The sequence below is a fragment of the Nilaparvata lugens genome, chromosome 3 (genome assembly GCF_014356525.2).
Source record: "Nilaparvata lugens isolate BPH chromosome 3, ASM1435652v1, whole genome shotgun sequence".
Taxonomy (NCBI): Eukaryota; Metazoa; Arthropoda; class Insecta; order Hemiptera; family Delphacidae; genus Nilaparvata; species Nilaparvata lugens.
In genome coordinates this window covers 55,952,032-55,977,475 of record NC_052506.1, presented here as the reverse complement: position 1 = coordinate 55,977,475, position 25,444 = coordinate 55,952,032, and the positions used below count along the sequence as shown (strand labels likewise).

The following is a 25,444-nucleotide window of genomic DNA, read 5'->3' as shown; positions in this document are numbered from 1 at the left end:
AGCCAGACAGCCATGCTTCCTTCCTACTAGACAGCCAGACAGCCATGCTTCCTTCCTACTAGACAGCCAGACAGCCATGCTTCTGCAGTTCCGGACAGCTGCGCTTCCTCGCAGCCACATGCAGGGGGGTCCCATTTGAGCTAGTGACACCCTCACGCGTGGAGGTTTATACTCTAATAACTGAATATTATTATTATGTTATCAAGTTGATAGAACATGTCAGAACAATTATAATATTAAGATTGATTATGTTTTATTACAGTCGTTATTTGCTTGTACTTTTGTGGTTCGATTCCTCAGATGGATCAAAGTTTTTTTAGTCAATACAACCTCTATTTCAAATAACAATTCAAATTTATTCAATTCAATACAAACACACGATAATAATTGACAATTTTTTGTGCAGTGTGATCTACATATTGGACGCGACAAGCCTGGTGAAGCAGCAGATGATCTTCGCGCACAAGAAGCTGGTGCAGTCACTTCGCTGGCACCCGGCGACGGTGACCAGTGACGCGGCCGGTGGCCTCTCGCCCTGCCACACCTGGCTTGCCACTGCCTCCGATGTCCTCAAGGTCTTCGACGTGCAACCAGGTAGGTGTACATAGTGGCTCATCACGAGAAGAACTCTCGTCAAAATCACATATGCTAGCTACATTACAAAAAATATAGTTTGCAAAGCTATATATAAAAATACTGTATATATAATGCAATCGAGATATTTTCATTTATTTACAGAAATATAATAAATACTTTCAAACAATTATATTTATTGTCCTGATAATAAGATGGCTGAGATTCAGTGCAAGACTCACAGTTGGTGGCCAGTATTCTACCGTAGATTTGCTAGATCTGCACAAGCTTAGTGGTTCCTCAAGATGGCTGCAAGAGCTCTTCTCGTGGTGAAATGACTAGAGCATTCCTTAAATTTAATCATACAGGATAATTCTAAGTTTATTTCATATTCCCATAATTATTAATAAATTTTTTCCCCTCAATTCACAATAAATTCAATATAATCTCAATAAGTATATGTTTCCTTAATCTCTTTTTCAATCCACCATTATTAACTGCATTGTCAATTTCATCTTGCAGGATATGTATATGTTTATTTCTTATTCATTTCTTCAGTATCAGTCATGTTTCTCTCCTCTTTTCGTGTTCTTATCTGTCATATTCAATTGTATTTCTTTCTTCGGGATCTCGTATGGTTGTCAGTGATCTCCTCTTTCCTTTTTCATAGTCTATCATGTTTACAGATGAAAATAAATTGGAAATATTGGAAGTATTAGTTTTCTTATATTTCCAATAAATTAATAAACCACATTCCCTTAAATATTCTTGAAAAAACAAACATAAACCAAAGGCTTAGATCAGACATAGATAAATGGATAATAGCAAATAAAATCGAGGAAAAATTGTTTTAAATAAACTAATTTTCGTCTACTCCATGGTTGCAGTTGACTTACCTACCTCTTACCGTTCTCTTCTTCATTCTCCTTCTTCTTCGTCTTCTTCTTTCTTCTTGGCTTTTTCCGTCTTTTCTCCTTCCGTTCCTTTATTTTTAGTATCCTCTTTATTATTAAGTACTAGTTTTTATTCTGTATTTTTTTCAAGAAATTTGTTTTGGATCATTTTTGTTAAATATTTTTGAAAAACATTTATATTGCAACTCACACCTGCGCACAGGGTTTCTTTGCAGGTGTAGATTCTTATATATATATATATTTTTTGTCTTGAAAGTGTTGTATATTTTTTTGAGAATCAATAAATTTGAATTTGAAGTAGCATTTGTTCAAAAATGCTAATTAATGAATATCATTATTGAACGAAAATCCCAATTGAATGTTGTAAATCACCCCGAAGACTTCAAATTTGCAGTAGCAGAAGTCTTCGGGGTGATTTACAGCATTTAATTGGGATTTTCGTTTAATGATAATTATTGATAATAACTAATAACTATCATGTTTATCTTTCTTTTCTTTATTCACATTGTGGAATTTCATAATGAAAGAACACTTGAATATTTTTAATTCTAATTTCCAACTTGAACAATGGACTGCAGTTACGCTTTACTAGACATATTTCTAACCATGCGGTTCATTGCTCAAAATCAAAAGTGGGATTGACAATATTCAATTGTTTTGTTTCTTACTTCTTCAAGATCGGTCATGTTTCTTCATTCTTTCATTGTTCATAATAGTCTAATGCTGCATCCACACTCTCGCTCAACAAATGACGACGAGCGCAAGAGTATGGATGGTTGCTTTGCCAGCAACGCTCGCCTTCACTAGCCTTAGCTTGTCAACGCTCCGATTTTTTTAAATTGAATAGAAATATTTATTAGCCGATAAATACTTGAAATAGTACAGTGGGCCATGTCAAATTTATATGGATTACAATCCGTGCAAATTTTGTCGAGCAAAGGCCAACCAAGTGAAGGCGAGTGGCCAGCCGAGCATCCATAAATGGTCACATTGCAGTGTGGATAGCAAGACCAACTTGGTCAGCTTGGCCAGCGAATTGGTGATAGTGTGAACTAGGCACACCATAACATATTCATCACTCGTTTTCTTCTTCAGGATTTGTTATGAAATCATATTTTTTCGTAGCTGGTTGATTTTTTATGAATAACTTGTTAACCAGCAGAAATCACTTGTATACAAAGCTGATACCTACATAAACATAAAATACTTGAGTGTATTTACATACATTAACATACAATGTATTCCAAATATACTAATACCTATATCAAAGAGACTTTTTAGTGGAAGGAAAAACCGTGTAAATTGTATAAAATGAGTTTCCAAATGTAATTCTGTCTAATTTAGCCACATAACTGTGTAAAATTCATCCCCGACTTTCTTGTACTGTATTGCTTATACAACATCTTGTAATGAACAGCTCTTATAAATTTCAATAGAGTTGCACAAAATTGTTATACTGCATTGATCTCGAATTAAATCATATACGTAACTCAAATTGATGGTGTTTACTTTTAATTTTCCATGCTTTCAGATTCTACCAAGGAGGTTGCTGTTTTCAACCTGCAGAAGGAGAAAATTGTTGAGGTTTCATGGAGTCCCCACATCAATGGACGACTTGTGTCTGTATCTTATGATTATACTGTGCAAGTGAGTAAAAAACATCCCCATTAAGCTCTAGTAGGCTACTAGTTATTAATGTAATTAATCTCTAGTAAGCTACTAGTCATTAGTGTAAGATATTATTCTATAAATCAATATCCTGTTATAAATCATTAACTTTTATTAATTTCACACATTTACATTTTACATTTTCTTGATCTAAAACATTGAGCTTTTCTCGTAAAAACTAACTTGTTTATTTATTTTATTAACGATTTTGCTTTTTGAATTAATCACATGACTACTTTCATATGATGATAACATCATACGTCAAAATAGAATTACCATTGCTAAAATCTCACATCCTACATTAGAAAAAGTGAGTAAATACTAGCTATTATATATTTTGAAAAAGTGAGAAATAGTATCCTCATTATGTCCCAGCAGGCTACCAGATTTTTTTATTTTTTAAGTTGTAAGCAATATGTGCCTACACTGAATATGTAAGGGTGTGAAAATGAAAAACAAGAAATGATCGTACAGGTTTTTGATAATTAAAACAAAACAATAAATTATTTGTACAAAATTAGAATTATAATTAGAAATAACGAAATAATAATAAACAGATGAATATTTCAAGGGCTACTCGCTTTGCTGCTAGTGAAGATTCATTTGTTGTGGTTATGAAAAATTTAAAACATTGACTCAGTAGTCACCTACCTTTATGAAAATGGCTTCCCAATTTGGCATCCACTGGTTGAACGCGACGTTAATTATTAATTAAAAATCAAAAAACTGATCTAATGAAGTGGGTTCAGATCCCTTCCTATTCAATAATACAATTATCTTTAAACTGCCCGAACTGTGACAGGAAAACTGTATTATAAAACAAGAACAAAATCTATCCCCTTCACCAGAACAGCCGGACTTTACTCACAGTCCTAACGAACGAGCTCACACACCACTAAAAGTAAAATTTTGGGTATTAATATATAACTCAGTCAATGCCAAACATGAAGCCATTTCAAATACATATTTTTATCAGTCGCACAAGCGATCACGTTTGTTATCAAAAGCAAAAGAGAAGCTACAATAATTTTGATAACAAATGAAATAAACAATCTTTCTGTCGATGACACAAATTGTTCAAAGACAAAAACACTGTTCATTAAACTTTCCTAAATTAAAATTCTAAAATCCTGATCAATATGAGATAAATATATGATTCATATATATGTCCCATATGACCAGGTGACAAAGTTATGTCGTTCATTGATAGCTATTTGCGCCAAACAGCTAATCAAAAATACCTATATAAAATGTCTTTTGGTGTAGTTGATATTGTGGTAACTATTCATATTAAATGAAAAGACTAGGAAATTGTAAAAATCACAGATTTTATTGAAAGTTGGAAAGACCGGTTTTGCTTGTTACGCCATTGTCAATCTCTGATAAACTGAGTTTAGCTGTGGTTTTTGACAATTTCTTAGTCTTTTTATTTTATATAAAATGTCACTTTTAATCGAATTTAAAAAAGAGAGAATGTAATATTGTATTAGCTCCAAGGCAGTATTCCATCCCCTTTGTGTTATGGCATGGGGTCTCCTATAGAAAAATTCTCAGGGTGTCCACGCGGCGGGAAAACCGGGAAATCCGGGAATTGCATGTGAATTTCATTTGGGCGGGAAATGTACGGGAATTTTGTTTGAGATACGGGAATTTTGTTTGATACATACGTCAACTAACCAATTTTATATTTATTAAGGCCAGAGTTGAATTTAGCTAGTGGATAAGTGGTGTATTAGTGATGAATGATGGTGTATGCAGGTTGGTGTATCCATGTGGCGTTTATAAATATCAGGCGTTTTATCGGTGCCCTGTATTGATAGGATCTATCAGAACGAGTAGGTTTTCTTGCGATATTCATTACTAAGGTATGTCCACACATGCCGAACCGAACCTCGAACAGCGCAGAGAACCGTGCAATTCGCTGCGCAGCGAACCGCTCAGCGAATTCAAACAATAAAATACTGTCAAGTGGTGAATATTTTTCAATTTTAATAATGAAACATCTGTACTGTTGATTTATTTTACTGATTTCGGCTTCAAATTATCAGTTTTCGTAGTGTCAATTATATCTGAAATAATTTCAAGACATATTTTCCAATCACTGATTTTTTTCTAAACATGATTAGAATATTATTTGATTTGGATTCAAGGATTCAAAGGTTCAATGAACCCTACACGTCATCCGAAGCTTATTGTGTTCCCCAAGTAGTATGTTAGTTAGTCAAAGCCGAAGTTTTTCCCTATGCTAACATCCCATTCATCACGTTGTTGCTAGTCGCAATCCAGCAAACCAGTGTTATATACTTGGCAGTCTCTTCAGACTGATTGGTCCTCGTGACCTATGTGAGTTCCACTCCTGGCCTTCTTTGAAGGTCCTTCCACTGAGGAAGGGGTCGCTAAGTTGCCGCTAGGGCGCCTGGCTACCCTTGACTCAGCCTCTTGACCCACATTTGTGCCTGGAGTTTCACCCATCTCTGGTCTCTTGGGGTTTTTCTTCTTGCCCCTCCGAAACTTTGCAGGGTCAAAAGCCTCACCTCTCCCAAGAAGTTTTGCCTGAATGGCCGCCCTTCTTTGAGCAGTGGTGAGTTTTGGCCTCTCCACCCACAAACTCGTGACCTACGTGAGCTCCACTTCTGGCCTTTTTGTAGGTCCTTCGCTGAGGGAGGAGATGTTTAATATTAGAGCAAGGAAAGTAAAATTCAGCAACTGCAAGCCACCTGATTATGAATAGTGAAAATGACAACCTCGCCTCGAATAATCCAAGCTGTGTTTCATTACAGCCTTTCTAGAGGCAATCATCTGCTTACGTTTGAAATAATTCAGTCAAATATCTCGTAAATTGCCAGCCTTTAGCATACAATTTAGTACACAATGCATACCATGCAGCCGCCCTCCTAACTTTAAAATTCCTTGGAGACCAAAATACGATCTTCCGATTACTTTTGACAATTGAAAAAATAATTTCAATTATTTTTGAGAAACTTTCTCGCTTTCACCACCTACTTATCTTTAGGAACAAAAAATTTTCTAGTATGTCGAAAATTTTATGTTTTCTACTCGAAATGTCTCGACATTGATGAACATAATCATTTATAACTAAAGGTTGGATAAAAAGTATCCAGACACCAATAGAAAGGACACATTCTCCCCGTTAATTTGATATAAAATTTTTACGCATTAGAAGACCCATGATTCTGAGAAAAGTGATATTCAAAAGAAAAACAAATTTTCGTGATGCTTTTAATTTTATCATGAAAGTTAAATTTCCTTTCAATCCTTCAACCCTTGATCTTTTCTAGCACTACTAGGATATCGGGGATGATATTCTACATCATTTTCTGACGTTGAATTGGAAATTTAAGAAAGTTGCAATTTCACACGATTTGGCAACCCTGTAATTTCTTTGGATGGAGGGCCAAGTATCAATTTATTTTACACAGACTATAGTTTTCAGCTTATTTTCACCCAGTCGTCGGACAGTTAAATTTGCTCTCGCCTTTTTTCACATTATAAAATTCTGAATAGAATGAAATCATCCGGAACTCTCTATACCTAATGTGTTCTAAGTTACAAAAACGAGTAAAATTTCAACAAAATTATCAATTTTAGATTTCAATCAACAATATCTTCTGATTGCCACAATTCAAATGTATAATTCAAAATCTCTCTGGGCGTAATTTTGTGCGCTTTCTGGTCTCAGGTTGAAGAACTTAAAATTACGCCCAGAGATATTTCGAATTATACATTTAAATTGTGGCAATCGGAAGATATTGGATATTTCGCATGCGAAATTGGTTCTAGACTTCTCTAATGTATCCAAACAATATATTGAAAAATCAGAACTACAATATACATTGCAAACACCAATTTATATACCGGTAGTGACTGGACTATAATGTTTTAAAGGTTAAAGGGTAAGTTAGGGAATTACGTTTTTCTTCTAAATTGCCTTTTTTATATTATTCGAAATACAGTGTACAGTATACTCGTATAATGGTGCTACATTTTGATGAAAAACATACTTGTGCACTTTTGAAATATTGCGCAAATAACTGGCCAAGCTCCCGCCCACAACAATGGCATAAGTTTCATGCTCGCGCTCTGATCGCGATCTCCATACTTAGCGAATCCTTGTTCGTGAAACGTGCGTTAAGGGCCCCATACACTAGGGAACTTAGATCGGACTTCTTGCGAAGCAAGTTCCCCAGTGTATGTTATGTGGAAAATTGGCGAACCGTGAACCAAATTCGTGACGAACTTGGTCTTCAATCTGGATTAAAAACTTTGTTCGGTTCGTACGCTAGGGCGATATATTCTATCTATATATATTCAATATATTTCTTCCCACAGCAGCTTCAAAATTTGAAACACTCATCTCTGGACCCCGAAAAACACTGAAGTAACGAACGGTTGTTCGCTCTCCCCACTACAGTGTGTGGGCAAATCCCAAGAATAGTATATAGTAGGTTGCCTTGATCCCATAAGACGCGTGGAGAACGCAGCCGGCTATGGTGTGACGTCATGCTGCGACCTCTCGGCCCGGCTTAACATGTATTCAAATGTAAAAATGCCAAACTTTGAGCCCTCATAGCAAATTAACCATCAATACTACATAGAAGTGATTGACACCAAAATGTTCAGCATTTTATCCCCTTTGAACCAATATCAAAACCAATTTTCAGTAAAAATCCTATAAATGTTACTGGCGAGTCTAAAACAAATCGTTTGAACACCCGATTTGATTTGATAATACCATTTCAAATACGTTTTTGTACTTTCTCTTAGTTTTTTCTGCATCGTTTTAGTTCTTTCTCTTAAACAGATTCTATTCTCATTTAGAAATTTTATCCTTATGAACGTCTGTGGAAAGAACTAACAGCTTCTTTAGGAATTTCAGGATATTAACGTTATTTTTATCAACAACTCCTGAAACAATGCGAACCCATCAACGGTTGCCTAGCTTTATCACAATAAACAGTCTAGATAAGCCCTAAGAATGTATGAACATCATTTAAACAATATAAAGATTTTTATTTGTCTTGATTATTATAAAAAAATTGATATGCTCATAATCGTCAATAATAATAATAATGCACTGAGCAGAAACAAAAACACAATACAAGAGCAACGTGTTGGCACTACGCTTTCCAGTAGACAACTGAAATAATTATTAGTAACCAGACAGTTCGACGTTCTAAAAATAACTTGTAACTATGGTGAACAGTTCCATGAATTCGCTAAATTGGTTCTATAGTGAGGTCCACGTTATAATGGCAGTGGATTAAGATAGAAGAATAGCGATGTCGATTCTCTGCATTGATTAATTATATTTCCACACTGTCAAAAACATAATTGGCATCGTTGTGAACCTAGAAAAGAATAGTAACACCGGCTTTGTCGAATGATAGACAAGGATAGCAAAACCAAAGTTGATCAAATACTGTCATTATAACGTGGACCTCACTATAGGTATTTGTCAATTAATAAAGTCTTGGACAAATAGTCATAAATAAAAAATGCTTGCAACTAGTATTCCGGGCGACAATACTATCAATTTTCGCAAACGATTGTCAAATCAGAAACAATCATTTTAAAATCATTTTAATTGGACGACCAGCATAAAATCAAATATGTTCGCTCCATTATTGTTCAAAATAAGTCCAAAACAAATAAGTTACCAGCCTTTTCACAAATATGAATCGGTTTTACCGATTAAATAATTATAGTGATAGATTCAAGGACTTTCTACACTTTTCGAAATAAATTAATGTTTTCAAAATACACATTGATGTGAAGCTTGTTTCTTTCTGAATTGAATCGCATATTCATGTTTTTTATCAATACAGCGGTTTTTATGTGAGGAATTGATTTTTGACATGGTGTTTTGTATGTAATTCTTATGGGAAGCCGGCGTTTGCCGGCCGAGAGGTCGAAGTTTGACGTAGGCTCATGCCATCTCATGCGCGTATGTAAACGCGATCGAGGCAACCTGCTATCCTGGTATCCTTGGGCAAATCCTACACGAACTTGGTTCCCCGAACCAAGTAGGCCGATCCAAGTTCCCTAGTATATGAAGCACTTTAGTCTTAACGCATCTTAATGTGATTGTTGTGCAGGTGTGGGACGTGATAAACAAAGCGCCACTGGTGAGCTACCTGTCGCATCACAACGCCGTGCTGACAGCTGTGTGGAGTCCACTCGACCCTGACGTCATCATCTCCGGCTCGGCCGACAACACGCTCCGCGTCTGGAGGCTGTCCGAGCAGACCGACAAGCGGCCCTCCGAAAAACGTGAGCCATCTCAACTGCTCAAAATCATATACTTTGATTCTATCACATTCTTAATTTTCAAAAGTAAAATAATGTGTTTTATAATATTATTTTGTAATCAAATTTCAAACGTAAATTTGTTTTATAAATTTATAATATTTTATTGTTGTATAAAAGAGAACCTGCTATTGAACTATTAAACCCTCGAGGGAGGGCTCCATAATCATAACACATCCCTACGATTATATATTTATCTAATCATAGATATTTCATCGTTTATAATCATCAAATATTTGATAGCATAATCAAGACCCGATAGAAAACAAGAGTATAATAGAGAATCATATTTTTGTTAAAATTTGACTAAATATCCACGACCATATCATATTTATGCAATTTTATGACCGTGTAATGGGTAATTTTCATGAGTTTTATGAAACTTTTTTATATGGATTGATTTATTGAATTCAGCAATATACTATTTTTTTTAATACATATCTGATAGTTAATACATTGTTATCGTTTGTTGTGTGAATGGTTGCTACAGTGAATAGGTCTTGTTGCAAGTTAGGTTGATAAAGGATCTCCAGCGTATCATTTTTACCCGCTTTTTGGTTCAGTCGAATAATATAGGTGATTTTTATATTTTATAATCATGTGTTGTTGATAGTTAGCTATATTTTCTCGAAATGACGTTTATGTTTATTCAAAATTTTGTTCGAATTTCTCCATATAAGTCACAATATACTATTATTCATCTTGTCACAACACACCCATCACTATTATTTGAAGTCACAACAGACTATTATTCATCATGTTACATCAGATTATGAGTATTGAAACTCAAGTTTTCTATGGATAAAAACTATCACGCATTATCATGTAACTTTCCTGTCTAAAAAGACGGCTTAGTCATTTACTCAATTATTGAGTAATAGTATATTTCGCACCAAGGGTCGAAAATGAGACTTTTCCGGCTCAAAATAGGTTTTCAAGTTCGAGGCCGTAGGCCGAGGACTAGAAAAGATTGAGAGCCGGAAACACATTTTTGCCCATGGTGCGAAAGCTATTTTTCGCCACACAGAAAAATAAAACAATATATATACAGTATATATGAGAATAATTGTTTATTAGGCACTTCCAAAAGCAAAACTGGAAGGTATATTATATTATACTAGCGAATCTGAGGTAATCTGAATATCAGAAAATTGTCAAAGTATTTTTATTTTTTATTCTGATTTGTCTAAATAACCTAAAAGATTATGTTCAATTATGTTTTAATGTGGGAGGTTGAGTTTATACTTTTTTATTCTTTCAAATGACAATAAGATGATATTATGTCAACAATGCTTGTTGTCGTCGACTGCGGATGTTTAGGTTAGAAGTTCTATCCTACTCTGAAATTCGAATTTGAATAGTTTATAATATATCTTATCTGTATTTCATTCATCCAAATAAATTGATAGTATCTTATTGCAGAATACTTTATTCAATTCTAGAAGCATAAACTAATTCCGTTTCATAAACTATTTTGTGAACACGTTCACATCAAATCAGAATCAGCTGACTTCAAGGTTATTTTACAGCCCTAGGGCCGTAAAAATTTTACCGGCCTGGTCAGAAAACAATCACTTTTGGCCTCCATATGACGCACGAAAACCAGATCATTACATCCAAGTAGGGCGAATTAGTTATTTGTGCAACTAGTGCGCAAAGTGACAGTTTGCTGCACCGAAAGAAACGTTTATGAAACGTTTAGGAATGTCTTCTTGAGTGCAGCAGAGGAACTTTGCGCACGTATTTCACATTTATTTTTTCCTACAGTTACCATTGAATATGAGAAGTGGTTGATTGAATGATTATGGGTAAAATGATGGCTAAAATCCATCAAATGTTTGTGTGTGTGTGTGTGTGTGTGTGTGTGATACTGTTATTAATAGCAACTTTAATTCATTTAAAAATTAATAATCCAATTGAAGTTGAAAATTCTCATCCAAAGTTCTCATTTTTATTCATTCAAGAATCAGAAAAAATACAGATGGAACAAAAACTTTACATTCAAAATACACGCCAACAGCTTGTTGGCTGAACCGAGATGCAAGATGGCTGAACCGACATGCGCGACCTAGCGGGAAGAATCGTACCTAAGTTTGTTTCATCCAGATAAAAATTACTGAAACACGATTCAGAAATATAGACTTTTGCTCAAATTAACGAGAAAAATGCTCAAAGTAAACTGAAAAATATTTATAAAAATAACATAGACAACAGAGAATATTTATTGTAGTATTGTTATGTTTTTTATTATTTTTATTTATATGAATATCGAACGGTAATCATTTAACCTCAAAATTCGAATTTGATAATGTATATTTGCTACTTTTCTCATTTCTTGGAGTTGAAATAATAATTATCAATAGAAAAGAACTATTATTTATTATTTAATGATGAGAATTCGTAAATGATGATTATTTAATTATGATTTAGATGAACATTATTCTTGTTTTGGATTTTTAGATTGGGATTTTATCATAAATGTAGGGTAGCCATTGAAATGATTCTTATCTAAATCTAACCACAGTCATTTTTACCAACTTAATTTTTGTTTTCGTGCACTAATCCTCCATATAACCCACCAACTATTTTGTGTTGCCATGTTGCAAATCTGGAGTGCAGAAAATGTTTTTTCCTACAGTTACCCGAAAAAGTGCTCATTCCCGCATCATTTATAGTACGCAAAATACCTTATTCCCACACCCAGTGCGGGAATGTAGATTTGAGTGCGGCAAAGTCACTACAAATTTGCAACATAACACAAAATGGTTAACACCTTGGACTCTGATCTACACTTCCCTTTCCTAACTGTTCCTCCACACCTTCCTTCCTCCAAGGTTAACACGCTTTATGACGGTAGAGTGCGGCAAAGTAAAAGAAATGTTGGTAAACCTGAATAATTATGTTGCTTGCTGAAAATTTTTGTAAACCAGCTGATTATTACCGCGAGATAGATATTGGATAATGAACAGTAAATAAACAAGAAGTTTTGATAGTATTCAATATCAGTATTTTATTTCTATTCAAGTTATCATGAACGATTTTTTATGTGTGAGATGCCTATATTTTTAACTGGAATTCATTGGAAACATTTATCGACCAATTTTATGATCAAGGAATCAAGTATTTTTATATCTCTATTTACTTTTGTGGTTAGGTTTTTTTAATAATTTCTCTGGATGTTGGACGACACATCCAGAGGAGTTTATTCATAAATTCATACATTACATATTTTTTTCATATATTTTCAATAATATAACAATATTCATTGTTTACAAAAATGATACCTCATTATACCTCATTATATATAATATATGTGTCGAGGTTATCATCAAATTAATACTAATTTATGCTACAACAGATAATACAAAAATTCCAAAAATCTAAAACTATATCTATTACCCTAAGCATCACCTAGTACAAAGATACTAAACCGAGGTACTATTTTCTACATATAAATTACCTTATTTAAAAAGAATACTGCTTAAATCTAAATCCTACTTACTATTAGTTCCTCACTACTTTGTATCCCAATACTGAATAACCAATGTCTAATTTTTCTTTTGAACCTATTGAAATTTTCCTCTCCTTTGATTTCTAATGGTATTCTATTAGATATTGTAGGCCCTAAATATCCTAGTGATCTTTGCCCAAACGCTGTATTCATTCTTGGTACTTCTTGATTGTAACGTTCTCTTATTCTAGTATTATGGCTATGATTTATGATTTGGTTCCTATTTTGATGTTTTTTCATATACCCTAATAACAACAATATATACAATTGCCTAACGCTGAGTACTCTATTTTCTATAAATAATTCTACAGTTGAAAACTGGATTTCCCTGTTTCCCATTATTTTCAAAATGCGTTTTTGAGTTTTAAATAATGGATCTATAAAACTGAAGTTAGCTGCACCCCAAACTAACAGACCGTACCTTAAAAGAGATTCAACTAATGTTAAGTATACAGGTTTTAACATTTCTTTGTCTCTGATACGCCTTAATTGATAGAATTTGTATATAAGCTTCCTTATTTTGGCAGTTGTATATGTTATGTGTTTGTTCCATTTCAATGAATCATCTACTATTATTCCTAAATACTTTATATTGTCAGAGCGTTCTATTGGTGGGCAATTACAATTATTGTTACAATTTCTATCACAATTATGGAGCTTCATTGTTGTCATGTGTGGTTTTGTGCTATTTGTTAAAGAAAAAGCTAAAAATTTTGTTTTTTCTGAATTCAATGACAATAAGTTATTTCTTAACCAACTAGTGATTTTTGTGAGTTCTATCTCTGCTGTTTGGAACACTTCTTCCCAGTTTTTTCCTTGAAAAAGGAGTGCTGTATCGTCAGCAAAGGCTATAACTCTACCTTGAATTTGAATGGAGCACAACTCATTTGCAAAGATCGAATACAAAATTGGTCCTAAAACTGTTCCCTGAGGTATTCCAAACTTCATGGAATCCTCTGCACTCATATGGTTCTCAACCTTTGTTTTTTGCTGTCGATTGCTGAGGTAGGATCTGAACCATTCAAGTGGCACTCCTCTTATACCTATTGCCTCAAGCTTTTTTATTAATAAGTCATGGGAAACAGAGTCGAAGGCCTTTGCTAAATCTAAAAATACTGCTAGACATTTATTCTTTTCCTCTAAATTGCTAGTTACAAATTTTGATAATTCTAGTACAGCTAATTCTGTACTTATACCTTTGCGGAAGCCAAATTGGTTAGGAGAAAGAATATTATTAATTTCTAAAAAGCTTATTAATCTTGATTTAACTAGTTTTTCTAAAATTTTTGATACATTGCTAATCAGTGAAATAGGTCTATAATTACTAATAATTAGTTTATCGCCTGCTTTATGTATAGGTCTGACACAGATTTGCTTCATTGCTCTTGGAAAAGTACCATATAACAAGCTCAGATTAAAAATATGAGTTAAAGGCTTAGAAATTAAACCTTTTATTCCTTTCAAGGTCCTGTTATCTAATCCATCTAGGCCTGGTGCACTATTGATGTGTAAAGAATCAATTGTGTTTATTATTTCCTTTTCATCTATGGGGAAAAGAAACATATTACTCTGTACATGCAATTCTGGTACATTATCTGCTATAATTTCGTTAATATTTTTATTCAGACTCTCAGATATTTTGTTAGCCATACTCTCTCCAATATTAACAAAGAAATTATTTACATGACTCAATAGTTCTCTAGGATTATCTTTCAGTGTGACTATGTCACCATTAATTTTCAAAGCATTCAGTTGTATATCCTTTTTCTGATCTGAATCTGTAGCATCCTTGATTATTTTCCATGTCTTCCTTACATCATTGTTTGCTTCATTTAGTTGCATCTTGAAATAATTTTCTTTTGTAGTTTGGATGAGTGACGTCAGTGTATTTCTGTATCTTCGGTAGTAGTTAGCGAGTTCTCCGTTCTCTGGGTCCAGCTTCCTTCTTCTATTTAGAGAATCCCTTGTTCTTATAGCTGAGATAAGTCCTCGTGTCCTCCATGGTTTTATGCTCTTGATCCTCTTCTTTTGTCTGTAATGATGTGTATTGCTCTCCATATGTTTTTGTAGAATTTCTAGGAACTTTTCGTAAGCTGAGTCTGTGTTATTTGACTCAAAAACCTCCGTCCATTGTTCCACTCGCAGTCCTCTCCTCAAGCCGTTCAAGTTGACAGATTTACAGTTAGTTGAGAGTTGACAGTTAATTGAGCTCTGTTCATCCCCATTTGTTCTGTCTAACTGATGTTCTTCCAGTCCAAGAATTGTAATGAAGTGGTCTGTGATACTCGAGTGATACACGATTGGATGGATTTTACTTTTACAGTTGGTCAACATATGATCCAAACAAGAAGACGTTCCCGCTGTTACTCTGGTAGCCTTTTTAATGCAGTTCTTCAAACCGTGTTCACTCAATAAGTCGTAATAATCATCAAGTTGATAATGCTGATGTGGCTGTAGCGTATTAATGTTGAAGTCTCCTGCGCAAATAATAAGTTGACCTCTCAGTCTACCAAGCACTGTTTCAAAGTCCTCTAAAAACTCTGTTATGCTGGCGTAGGAAGGTGATCTGTACACTGCTAATATATTATATCTCTCCTTTGATGTTTGAAGTCGTAGATGAAGAACGTTGGCCTGTCTGATATTTAGTTCTACCGATTGTACATTGAGATTTTCCTTTGCATATACAATTACTCCATCATTTTGAGTACGATTATTCAAAGAGTGAAAAATATTGTAGTCCTTCAGTTGCTTCTGTGTATAATCTCTTTTGATCCAGCATTCTGTTAGTATTATTATATCGAAATCATGGGACATATCCTGTAGTTGAATCATCAGGTCATCGAAGTTCTTCCTAATACTTCTGATATTGAGAGAAAATACAGTTATATTAGAGTGTTGAAGAGCAACGTGGAGTTGTTGTTTATCCTCAATCACACTGTCCTCTATCTCATCCACGGAATCAAGTTCATTTGCCACATCCAGCACGTTATTATTACTCATCATCATGCTTATTAATACGCACCCCTCCATGCTTGTTCTCCTCTATTTTCCTCTGCCATCTCATTATATATTTATCATCAAAGCTTAATGTGTTTTTTATAAGCAATGATATGAGATCATTCTCAGCTGTTGTTAGATAGAACAGGTTACTCGTGTCGTGTTAGTGATACTAAAGCTGTGATTGTTATATTTTCAAAACAATAATGAATCTATTAGGTTTGAAACATAAATATATACACTTCAAAAAAAAGTTATTCAGTCTTCAACTCCCCGAAAAATCTCTACTTACATTTTCGTAGAACAACTATAATGAATGCCGTCGATGAATTAGATACAGAATAGGCTACAGAATAGATGTTATTGAATACCGTAAACAAAAACACTGGATTTACAATATACTGTTTACTCAACAGTGACTTGAATGATTGAAGTTCAGCATTTCAGGTAAATGTAATGTCTATATAATATAATTTAATCACGTTTTAAATAATGCAGTATAACCTTAATTATACGTTTCATGCGGCTACTTGTCGCTTGGCCAGAAAAGCACAAAGGCCAAATTGACACGTTTACTAATGTATTTACAAGAAAAAACAAGCTGAAACTATATTTTTACACTAATTGTGTATAATATATCATTCAGACTCAAACTTGAGGATATTTGGAACTGGAATAAATAGTACACATGAAAATTTCATAGAATGGTCAGGTTAGACTCAAGTCTGTCCTGAGGGCTGATCACTAGCCTAATCCTTAATCAGTCCTGGGCATATTAGCTTATTTATTAATTTACATTAATAAAAAAATTAAAACATAAGCTTACAGCTTTGATCGCATAGACAAATTAATCAATAAAACAAATTAATGGGCACCGTATAAATATAAGCAAAGTTTTGCTGCAAAACTTTCATATTATCGGATAGGAGAATATTAAACTGTTAGTCACGGGTGAAGTATAACGTTTGTGAGGCTCATTGATGACTCAAAAACATATTTAGACAAGTGATATGGCCATTTCTACACTTGCTGATGACTTCTTGTAGATGAAGTATTATTATAATTGAATCTCATATAACTTTATAATATTCATTCTATTGTCATTTAGACTGAATTTGGAACAATTCTGTTGTGGAAATGGTTGCAATATTTATTATCAGCATTTAAAATACTAAAGATTTACACAAACAAACATTTTATTTGGTATAGGACATGTTCACCGTCTATTACTGACTTTTCACATTCTATGGTAACTGTAGGAAAAATTTAATGTGCAATACGTGCGCAAAGTTTCTTTGCTGCACTCAAGAAACCATCATTCCGCACTCGCCTACGGCTCGTGCGTAAACGTTTCTTTCGGTGCAGCAAAGTGGCACTTTGCGCACTAGTTGCACAAATAACTATTCCCGCACTAGAGCGGAAAAGTGAATCTTTGCGTTCTGTAATCAGTGCAGGAATCGTCACTTTTCATGGTAACTGTAGGAAAAATTATTTTCCCCCATTTATTGTAGTCTTATCACTGACGTATAGAAGTTATATTTATGTATTCATTCCAATTACAGGAAAGACTAAGATTAACAACAGACTCAAGAAAATGGCGAATGTTCCAGAAGCTGTTGACGTTACCAAAGAAAGATCTGAATCACCCGTTGCTTCAAGTGAGAATCTTATTGGATGCTTAAAATAAAATAAATAACCATATACATTTTTGAATAGGATTTAAATGAATAATTTAAATTGGAATAACTTATAACATAAGAAATAAATTATTATTATTATATAAAAATAGTATACAAATAGATGAGTATTCTGAATGCTAAGGTAATCACCGAGTATTTGAAACTCTTGTTCAGTAGCAATGGTGTGGTGTTAAAATTTAGGACTACTCATGTCGCTTAAGTGACTCAAAAATTATAATTATATTTTTTACAGCTATTTTGATGTGGTATATACGTATAAGTTATAATATAGCCTACATAGAATAACTTATATTGTAATTTATTGAGATTGAATTGATTTATTAAAAAAGGATGTCAATAGTAATATCATCATTAGAGTTGAGTGCTCATTTATTATTGAAGTCAATAAGATAATTTTATAAGAATTTACTGTAGGCCTGTATGAATAATGATTTTATTTGTTATGGATTCACAATAATTACATTTCTTCACTTGCTTTCAGATTCAACCAATTTAAACAAATCCGAAAATGAAATTCAGAAAGGTAAGAAATACAGATTTATTCATATTCTAATATTCATTATTGTGCAAGTAAGTGCAAAGATTTGTGAGAAATGGTACTTCCAACATGTCCATGTCAGTTTGATTAGATGATTCCTGATGGAGGTTTGTGAAAACTAGAATAAATTGGTAAATTTTTAATCAGTAATTGATCATAATAAACCTAGTAATAGTTCACTTTCATACTAACAGTTGAACGTTTGTATAAATTGTTTTACCAAATCATGTTACCAAATTTCCTGTTGTATGTGGTATTTTTATGTAAATCATATTACCAAACTCAATCGATGTATATATAATGTAAACACAATGTGATAATTTAAAGCATTGCACTGTATAATCTATAAGCTATAAATCTATGATCATAATTACCTCAAAAGAACATCCAACATGAGAGTGAATCCAGAACTATTCATGAAAAGTTGAAAAACTCAATACATTTCCGAAATTGAATGAATATAATTCTATTTTCACAGAATGCATCTCATCACAAGTGCAGAAAATAAAAAGCAAGTCGCTGTTTCCGGTATCGGGAAGTGCACTGAATCTGAGCAGACACTTGAGGGAGCACTTCCGGCAATGGAAGGAGGCCAAAAGTCAGGCCAACGAAAGCAAGCCAACTGCAAGCAAAGAACCAGCTGCTGTCAATGGCAATGGAACCCACTCGTCCTCCCCGCCCAACATGGAGACCGGATATTTGGACTTTTTCTCTGACGGAAATGCCATGCGCCGATTACTCATGGCAGAAGGTATTATGCTTACTATTACTTACTTATTGGTTCATTCTACTTAGTACAAGTTGATTCAGCCATAAGAATTTGTTGAAAATGTGTTATTAAATAACTCTATTGAACATACAAGATACTTGTGTAAGTAACACAAACTATTTTTAGGTTTCATTCGCTATTTCATCTGATAAGCTGATACCCGGACAAAGCTATGTGTCTTTTTATGTGAATCATACCAACCAGTTATCTGATGAATTAGCTGTCTCTGCCGCCGCAAACTTGCTAGTGTCCTGAAACAAATGTGAGGGTATCTTTTGTTAGGCATAGGCAGCTATTGTGAGAAATTTCAAGCTACTACAAAGTACAGCATAGTCAAGTTTTTTTGCCTTTTTCGTTAGGGCCACTCTTAAATGGAAATAAAAAAAATCCAAGTACCCTTTTTTAATGGCATCATAGCCGAAACATGTTGTGAGTAAACAATTTTACAAAAGGATACTTATATTTTTATTTTTATTTATATTCAAGTTTTATTATGTTTGTCTCTTACCTTACTCGACAACTTTGCGTTTATTGACTGGAAAAGAAAACTTTTAAGAATTGCAATTGGGCCATTTCTAATAATTCAAGGTTATGGAATCCTCAGCCGTTATTTTCGAGCCGTACATCAAAGCGGATAAAACATCAGAATCATATAGTTTCATTTTAGTATCCCACTTCGCTTTTCTGAGCATATTCATCGCCGATTTTCCAATTGATTTAATCTTTAACATCAGTGGCTGTGCTGCCGAAACTTACCATCATTACTAAAAAGCATGTACTGCTTGACTATTTCTGTTTTAATATTTTTATTTTTCCATGTTGATATATTTTTATTCAAGTTTTTAATTTGAACGAATACAGAGGTGGAACTGAGTGAGCTGGGCCACCAGAAACAGTTGATAGAATGCATGCTGTGGAGAGGAGATGTCACTGGCTTAATACAGGAAGCCATTCAGAAGAAACAACTGACGCCCTATCTTGTAGCAATGGCTCCTATGGCCTCTGTCAGGTAATCAACAAATTTCACATTTTCTTCAAAGTTTGGCATTTTTTAATAGTTTATTGTTAAAGTATTTTTTAATTTAATAATCTGGGTGTTTTTTGCATTGGATTCCAAATTGCATTTTTTAATTAGAAAATGTGAAAGTGACACCATAACATTAACCTATCATTTTGGACTGTCCTATGAATTAGAATTGGAACCGTTTTGGGCGTAAGCCTGTGATACATTTCTGGAAGCTGTGTTATGATAAATGACTGAATAAATAAAATATGTTGGTTCATGAGTTGAGTTGTAAAAGAGGACAAAAGTAAAAGATATCAAGTGTACTCCATACTGGCATTTTTGTAAAAGATTGATACTTTGATATTGATGGTCCAAAACTTATTTAATATTAATAACATCTGTCGGACTTGGTTTCAATAAACATTTGCATTTTTTTTTGCTAAATGCACTATAGAAAAAGATTTTTCAAATATGTGACATTTTACTTTTTACCCAATTCGATCTCGGCAGAACAACTAGACTTGAAACCAAGTTCGGTTCATTATGGTGTATGTGCAACAAATATAGATTGTTGTATCACTCATTGCCGGTTGCACAAAAACCGGTCACATTTTAATTGTGATTCATTACACGAGAACCAATCAGAGAAACCTTTTATTAGAAAAGGCCTTTTATTAGAAAAAGCCTTCTCTGATTGGTTCTCGTGAAATTAATCACGATTAAAATTTAACCAGCTTTTGTGCAACTGGGTCTAATAATGTTATTTATTCTTGATACGATAATCATAAGACAGTATATTTTCTCTATAAGTTCAGAAATATAATTTATATTTTTTTTAAGTTTCTAGTTGTTTATATTTAAAATCGAATGTTTTTATATAGACTATTATTTGTAAGATAGTCTGAATATGAATGTATTGTTTATAGGTCTAGAAGTAGTATTCTATACTATAAGTAGTAATAAGACGTATAATAAGTAAGTTAGTATTATTATTGTTGGACAGAATGTGGAAGGATGCATGCTCGGTGTACGCCGAACAGCTGTCGAATCAGGGCGAGCACATGAGAGCGGCTAGCTTCCTGATCGCCATTCACAAGATAGAGGAAGCCGTCCAGCTGCTGGCCGACAACAAGCTGTACAGGGAGGCCATTGCTCTGGCCAAGTGTCGGCTGCCCTCCAACGATCCCCTCATCCGAACTATCATGAGTGACTTTGCCAAGCACTCGCTCAGCAATGGACAGCTTCATTTGGCTGCTCACTGGTCAGTTTAATTGTTATCTTAGTGTGGCTACTAACGGTAGGACATATTTATCATGCAATGCATACACACACTTGTTCATCATCATCACTTGTTGTGTCATCAGCGCGAGCAAGATTGTCATCTTCTAACATAAAATAAACAACAAATAACAATAGGTAAATCACTGGATAATTACAAATTATAACCATACAAAAATAATTTGTCTTTAAATAGAGCAGCGAAGAAAAAATAAAATAAATAAAAATCGAAGATACAAAAACTAAAACTCAAAAAAATTGTTTGATGCCTTTCGCTGATGACACAACAATTTGCGACGAGCATATGTGTATACACATGCTTAAGCATGACTCTGGAGTTTATAGATCACGTTAGACCCTGGAGCTTATAATTTCGTTGTGGTGGACTTTTTTTCCTTGTTTATAGGAAAGCTATAGAAAATTGAACTGGTCGCTATAGTAAACGAGAACGATTGACCCGAATCAGTAGAGTGATCCGAACTTCCCATCTCTACTTTGAATAGGCCTACAAAGAAATCGGAACGTATTTTCACAATAATATCTTGAGTCACAAGGACGGGAAGGGGCCTTTTGCAGGCGAGAATGATGTTTCTAGTCGAGGCGTTAGCCGAGACTAGAATTTCATTTGAGCACTGCAAAAGACATTCACGTCCAAGTAACTTACACTATTTTTTTTTCATAATAATCTAGAAAAAATCCTGCTTGTGCTGACATTACTACATGCATTCTATAAACATAACCTAGTTTACAAGTTTCGATTCAGGAATTTCTTGATTGTAGTTGACAAAACTTCCACCTGGAGCGCTAAAAGGCGGTTTTCTGTATCAGTTTTGCCGTTCCTAATTCGGAACTAGGAAACATACTCGACTTTAAAGAAAACATATATGATTTTATTGCGGTATAGTATGCTGTAATGAGAATCATATTTTTAATTGTTCTACAATCAGCTTTTTACCGGATTGATCCTATGAATGTAAAACAGCTGAAATTGAATGACTATGACAAAAAATAATTTTTTATACTGTAATAAAATTATATGTTTTCTTTACAGTCGAGTATGTTTCCTAGTTCCGAATTGGGAACAGCAAAAATAGTACAAAAACCGCTTTTTAGCGCTCCAGGTGGAAGTTTAGTCAACTACAATCAAGAAATTCCTGAATCGAAACTTGTAAACTAGGTTATGTTTATAGAATGCATGTAGTAATGTCAGCACAAGCAGGTAATGTTTTCTGTTTCTCAATAATTATTATTTTCTAGATTATTGTGAAAAAAAATAGTGTAAGTTACTTGGACGTGAATGTCTTTTGCAGTGCTCAAATGAAATTCTAGTCTCGGCTAACGCCTCGACTAGAAACATCATTCTCACCTGCAAAAGGCCCCTTCCCGTCCTTGTGACTCAAGATATTATTGTGAAAATACGTTCCGATTTCTTTGTAGGCCTATTCAAAGTAGAGATGGGAAGTTCGGATCACTTTACTGATTCGGGTCAATCGTTCTTGTTTACTATAGCGACCAGTTCAATTTTCTATAGCTTTCCTATAAACAAGGAAAAAAAGTCCACCACAACGAAATTATAAGCTCCAGGGTCTAACGTGATCTATAAACTCCAGAGTCATGCTTAAGCATGTGTATACACATATGCTCGTCGCAAATTGTTGTGTCATCAGCGAAAGGCATCAAACAATTTTTTTTGAGTTCCAGTTTTTGTATCTAGGTTATGTTTATAGAATGCATGTAGTAATGTCAGCACAAGCAGGTAATGTTTTCTGTTTGTCAATTATTATTTTGTAGATTATTATGACAAAAATTAGTGTAAGTTACTTGGACGTGAATGTCTTGCAGAAACATCATTCTCACCTGCAAAAGGCCCCTTCCCGTCCTTGTGACTTGAGATACTATTACAAAATAGATTGGAGAGCATGCTCATTTGAATTATCCCTCTGCAATCATCTGTTCACTTTTAATGTATTAGAAACGACATTGCATTATAATTGTTGGTAAATAATATTATAAATAAATATTACTCTATAAATATATGAAACTTATTCTATTGCATATAATGTTTACATTGCTTTGCATTGCTATCCTTAACTATTAATGTTTCCGTTGTGTTATTTCAATTTACATTCATCATTGTAGATTTTTCCAACTTGATTCTAAATAAAAGTATGAATCATCTTATTAATGGCTGGTTGGTTGCATAGATTCACGAATCACACCCATTATATTTTAGATTTTCAATAGGGTGATTTACTTTTGAAATCAATTTAGAAGGAATGCTAGCAACCAATATGAACTCCAGGGTGTCCAAAAACAGGGTACTGTATCAAACCGTGGCTGCATTTTAGAGGATAAGTTATAAAGTTATATATGAAATAACTTTCCGTAAATTGTTATTATAGAATTGCGCTTTGGTTTGAAGCATTGTTAAAACAGCTCTGACTCTTTTCGGAAAACTTACACTCACTTTGATTACCGTATGTGTTTCCATACTTGAGGCATCATCTTTCATCTTCATAAAAGAAGAATCTTTTAGAAGGGAATACTTATACAGAGCTTGTATCAATGTTCTTTGAGGAAATATACACTCACTTTCATATATTTCACCATTCTTATTCCTTATATTAATCGGTAATCTTATGATATCTTTTTCTTTTATATTTTCCAATATTACGAATATTACCTGTTGAGCTTTGATTGTTGTTTTCAGTTTGCTGTCATTGGACGAGCCGCTGACCGCCAGTCAGATGCTGGCCCGCTGCAAAGACCTGAGCTCAATGCGATTGGCCGCCCTTCTGGCCCTCGAAGCCAACGCCCACGACATCGCTGTCAACCTCGCCAAGAATTGCTTCAGATCTGCCCTCATTGCCAGTGACTTCGACACTTGTCAAGAGATACTCGACGAGCATCCAGGATTGAAGGTGAATTACTAAAATAAATTTAGATTTTTAATGAGTTGATAGGTGAGAAATCTATTTTATCTAGTTCTTGTCTATGATTCAATAATTCATCACCAGGATAGGGAGCGGGTTGACTCAGAATTCGCGCTGATAATCTATCTCTTAGATAAGTTGAGAATCTGCATCTGGTACTCCTGTTTGAAGGGTGACCGCTTGAGCCAACTCCTCTGAATATGATTCATGAGTTGCAAAATCGCTTCCCGGTGATGCAGAACCCACCTAAAACTGTAGGTGCATCCATCTCTCATTATCATCCGCCTTATTACCCACGCACACGCCTAGAGCTCATGTGGGCATCACCTTCAGAAAACAAAAATGGGAAGCGGTTTTCTCCATAATCACGCGATGCAAACAAAACTAAATAATATTTATAATTGAATTTTTTTGTAATTCAAATATTTAAAAAGTTTAGAAATCGCTTCCCGGTGGTTCGGACCCACCTAAAGCTTTAGGTTCACCACTCATATTCAATCATCATCCTTCTTATTACCCATGCACAAGCTTGGATCTTATGTGGCCATCATCCAATAATTGCCGGTATTTAAATGAATCATTGAATAAATGTAGGCCTACCAATTATTATTAAAGTTATCTATCCAGTTTGTGAAAATGAAATAGATTCAATATCCAGTTTGATAGTCTGCTTTCAATACTGTGATCGGTAACTTTTATTCCACAATGGCGAAACAAACCTTTATTAGGAATTAATAACATACTGCAATGGAATAATAACTCTTGACTTGGAATAATAACACTTGAATTTGAATAATAACACTCAACACTTGTTTATTGTTTTTTAAACAATGAAACTTGGAATAATAACTCTTGAAACTTGAATGGTGAAACTTTTCTTGTTCTTGTGATGGTGTTTTTATTGTAAACTTCAGTAAATCTTATTAAAACTGAGTAGAACAATATTATTATACAGTATCATCAAATGAATCAATTATCATTTTTCAGTTCCTCAATCTATGGGCAAACGCTAGTAAATGCATCACTGAAAGTGCCAAACCAGACGTGGAAGCGCAGTTTGATTGGATCAAGGCAAATGAAAAGACTGAGAAAATCAATGATACAATTATTGAGAAAATTCGACAGGATGCTAAATCCTATCCCGACTGTTATGAGACGTTAAGAAAACATATCACTGACTTCATTCAGCTTGACACTGACAAGCAGGTAAGTGTTACCAATTATTGCACA

General features: G+C 34.1%; 1 protein-coding gene across 2 annotated transcripts in view; it reads left to right on the top strand.

The window, feature by feature from the left end:
- The window catches only part of LOC111060468 (gem-associated protein 5), a 50,635-nt gene that overhangs the window by 21,373 nt on the left and 3,818 nt on the right, over positions 1-25,444 (top strand). For both annotated transcript variants that reach the window (XM_039424092.1, XM_039424093.1), the window contains 10 exons: positions 407-594; positions 3,019-3,134; positions 9,272-9,446; positions 17,553-17,648; positions 18,172-18,213; positions 18,707-18,979; positions 19,859-20,006; positions 21,007-21,264; positions 23,992-24,202; positions 25,202-25,420. In XM_039424092.1, coding sequence (XP_039280026.1) covers positions 407-594; positions 3,019-3,134; positions 9,272-9,446; positions 17,553-17,648; positions 18,172-18,213; positions 18,707-18,979; positions 19,859-20,006; positions 21,007-21,264; positions 23,992-24,202; positions 25,202-25,420 — 1,726 coding nt within the window. The remainder of the gene's footprint in view (positions 1-406; positions 595-3,018; positions 3,135-9,271; positions 9,447-17,552; positions 17,649-18,171; positions 18,214-18,706; positions 18,980-19,858; positions 20,007-21,006; positions 21,265-23,991; positions 24,203-25,201; positions 25,421-25,444) is intronic.